Raw genomic sequence first — 3,982 nt, 5'->3', positions numbered from 1 at the left:
GTGACTGGTGAGTTTGGTCTAGTCTGTAACGTCACCTGCGTTAGTGTGGGGCAAAATTTGCAAAACAGGAAATTCTTGTTCTGACATGCCGACTTGCTGCCTGGCGTTTCAGTGGGGAGTGCTTTACACTCAGTGTTAGAACACTTGTGAAAGTGTTTGTTTCTGAAAAGCAGAAAAGGAAACTTCCAGGATCATGCTTGAAGAGCTTTTTAAGTCCTCCATTTCCGTTTTGCTTTTGGGGGTCATCATTGGCCTGTTGATCATTCAGATTCTTTTATCCAGCTTCAGCTCTAAAGAAAGGAGAGAGCCTCCAGGACCCAGACCTTTTCTTCTGCTCGGTAACCTGCTGCAGGTCGATCTCAAGAGGCTCGACAAATCTCTCTTTGATGTGAGAAACTTTAAAAAAAAAAAAATCTTAGACAATACAATTTTGTCATTGTTGTTTCGGATTATGAGTCTCACCTATGTGCACATGATTTCTGTTCAGCTTTCTAAAACATATGGACCAGTGTTTACAGTCTACTTTGGACTAAAGAAGGTCATAGTCATAGCAGGTTACAGGGCAGTCAAAGAGGCTCTAGTAAACCATGCTGAAGAGTTTGGAAACAGAGAAGTCACGCCCGTCTTCTATGACTTTAACAAAGGACATGGTAAGAAAATCCTGTTTGAGTTAGTGACTTTATTTATTTTCTCATTTTCTTCTTGTTAAAAAGACAGTTTTATCTGCTTCCAGGAATACTATTTTCCAATGGTGACTCGTGGAAGGAAATGAGGCGCTTTGCTTTAAGTACCCTGAAAGATTTTGGAATGGGCAAGAGGATTAGTGAGGGAAAAATCATTGAGGAATGTCACTATCTGATCCAAGAATTTAAACAGCATCAAGGTAACATGAGCTCTACTGAACAATTTGACAAGTTCAAACACAATCACATTGGTTAAACAAGTGACTCAATAAACAAAATACTTAGTAACCTTAGCAGAGAGGAATATAAATATACCCACGGCCATTTCATTAGGTACACTATGCTCGTACTGGGTTAGAGACGATTTTGGGCTCAGAAGTGGTTTAACTCATCATGGCACAGATTCAACAAGGTGCTGGAAACATTTCACAGATTTTGGTCATTAACGGTTCACTGTTGTAGATTTGCCAGCTTCACATTGTGGATTTAAATCCCACATCCCAAAGGCACTCTCTATTGGACTTTGATCTGTTGACTGTGAAGAGCATTTGAGTACAGGGAACTGTACTCAAACTGTCTGTGCAATCTGTAGCCTTACTTTCCTGTTCTTATCTGACAGGAGTGACACCTTGTGTGCCCATCTCTCGCTGTTAGCCCATCTGCTTCAATGTTCAACATGTTGTGCATTCAGAGATGCTCTTCTGCATACCTTGTTTGCAACACGTGGCTTTGTGAGTTACCATTGCCCACCTCTTAGCAGTTTGAGAACTGTTGTTTGCTGGATATTTTCTTTTTTTTGACAATTTTTTTGTAAACCCTTGAGTAGGTTTTGCTGGAAAATCAGAGTAAAAATGTCATCCTTCATCCTCATTCTGATGCTCATTTTGAACCTCAGCAGGTCTTCTTGACCATGTCTACATGCTTAAATGACAGTGAGATTGTTGTGTTGACAAGCAGTTGAACAGGCGTGCCCAATAAAATGGTCAGTGAGTGGATATTAACATTATTTTGTTCAACTAACAATACATTTACATTTTTGGGTTATGATGTCCAACACTTCACAATAATCCTACTTTAGTTGAAAAAAAAAAGTAACCTTAACACTGAGTCAGAACAGCCAGTATGACATTAATGCTACATTATCTCAAAGTGAGCCTAAACTGAGGTATTTATAATGTGTGGCAGTTCATTATATATTTTATATCTAATTATTTCTAACTATTTTTTATTACAGGGAAAGCCTTCAACAATAGGCAGACACTAGTTTATGCTGCTTCAAACATTATATCAGCTATAATGTTTGGAAAGAGGTTTGAATACAAAGATCCTGTCTTCCAAGCTATGGTGGAAAGAGACAATGAGTCCATCCGTCTGACGGGCTCAGCTTCCCTTCTGGTACTTATATAATTTAATGCTGACATGGAAAATCAGTACAGATATACATTTCTTCTGAAATTAGAAATTGTAAGATTTTCCTTATTTGTCTAATGAATTCATTTAAATGTTAACAAGACAAACATGTTCAATTAATAGCACAACAATGTGTAGAAAAGCATCATTACACCTCTTCAAACATAACGAAAATGGCAAATATTCCAAGATTATCAGCATCAGGATGAATATGTCAAAATTTGAAACCCATGTTCAAACAATAATAAGTAAATGAGGCTCAACTGGGGCTCATGATTTTCATAGTTGTTTTCTGGCTATAATTTATTTGTATTGGTCACTCTAACAGATATACAACATAGTTCCGTGGCTGGGTCCATTTCTTAAAGACTGGAGGGATTTGATGAAAAATGTTGAAGACAACAAGGCGGAGATGAAAAGGATCATAGGAAACCTTAAAGAGACTTTCAACCCTGAGATGTGCAGATGCTTTGTTGATGCGTTTCTGAATCATAGGCAAAAACTGGAGGTGAGGTATCAGCGGTCACTCCAGTCCTATACTGTTAATGTTGTTCATTAACGGCATTTACTCTTCTCCATATGTCGTGCTAGAAGTCTGAAATCAAGGATTCACACTATCATGATGATAACCTGCTCTACAGTGTGATAAATCTGTTTGCAGCTGGAACCGATACCACAGGAAATACACTTCAGTGGTGTCTGCTGTACATGGCCAAGTACCCTCATATCCAAGGTGCAGAAATTCCTCGCCAGGCTTGTTTCAATTTACATGAACTTAAAAAAAGGTCACATATTGTTAAATTTGATTTATATTTCATTTACATGCAGACCAGGTTCTGGAAGAGCTGAACAGGGTGGTTGGAAGTCGACAAGTTTGTGTCGAGGACAGAAAGAACCTGCCGTACACTGATGCTGTTATCCATGAGTCACAAAGACTTTGCAACCTTGTTCCCATGGCTATTCCTCACAGAACCAGCAGAGATGTTTCCCTTCATGGCTATTTTATCAAAGAGGTTTGCTGCTAACATTTATTCCAATGAACACAAATTCGTTTTTCTTTCTTTGTTATATATTAACTTACATTTTGAACATTATGCTTTACTTCTGCTACAGGGAACTACTGTATTTCCCCTTCTCACTTCAGTCCTATACGATGAGAGTGAATGGGAGAACCCGTTTACTTTTACCCCTTCTCATTTCCTTGATCAGGAGGGTAAATTTGTCAGGAGAGATGCCTTCATGCCATTTTCTGCAGGTGCCATTAAAAAACCCCCAAATAAACAAATATGTTACGCTTGCATATACCTAAGACTATTTTCACCTCTGTCCTTGCAGGGCGCAGGGTGTGTCTCGGAGAAGGTCTGGCCAGAATAGAGATCTTCCTGTTCTTCACGTCTCTCCTTCAGCACTTTCGATTCACGCCCCCTCCTGGAGTTTCAGAGGATGAACTGGACCTGACACCAGTTGTGGGCTTCATACTCTCTCCTTCACCTCAGAAGCTGTGTGCTGTCAGACGCCAATGAAAAAGAACCAGAAATTTTTGATAACTGTGTGTTTTTCTTATGAATTAGCATTAGTCTATAGAGTGAAGTACCCGTAAATCTAATGCACAGTGATGGTATTCTATGCACTGACATCTACTTTAGTCTACATATCCTCCTTGATTAATCCTTTCTAAAGACAAATTAAGACCAATAAAAAGACTACTGCTTTCAAAACAGCAGTCTTTTTATTGGTCTCAATATATCTACGCTTATGTTTGTATTGTAAATAAAGTAAATTCATGCTAACACATACACAGTTTCTGTGTTTAACTATTGAATGATATTTTGCAGAAACAGGTTATGCAGAAATGTTGCCATGGCAATATTGCTGAAAGATTGCATCAA

General features: G+C 38.6%; 1 protein-coding gene across 1 annotated transcript; it reads left to right on the top strand.

Moving 5' to 3' along the window:
* Positions 1-111: 111 nt before the first annotated feature.
* Positions 112-3,777, top strand: LOC102204803 (cytochrome P450 2K1-like). Its single transcript, XM_005744354.1, has 9 exons — positions 112-388; positions 488-650; positions 734-883; positions 1,918-2,078; positions 2,422-2,601; positions 2,685-2,826; positions 2,922-3,106; positions 3,207-3,348; positions 3,429-3,777. Exons 1-9 carry the CDS (start codon positions 194-196, stop codon positions 3,614-3,616), a joined length of 1,506 nt encoding a protein of 501 aa, XP_005744411.1. The 5' UTR covers positions 112-193; the 3' UTR covers positions 3,617-3,777.
* The last annotated feature ends 205 nt before the right edge of the window (positions 3,778-3,982 follow it).

Source organism: Pundamilia nyererei, unplaced genomic scaffold (assembly GCF_000239375.1).
Source record: "Pundamilia nyererei isolate P.nyererei 1_Seehausen unplaced genomic scaffold, PunNye1.0 scaffold00142, whole genome shotgun sequence".
NCBI lineage: Eukaryota > Metazoa > Chordata > Actinopteri > Cichliformes > Cichlidae > Pundamilia > Pundamilia nyererei.
This window is presented reverse-complemented; position numbering and strand designations above follow the sequence as displayed.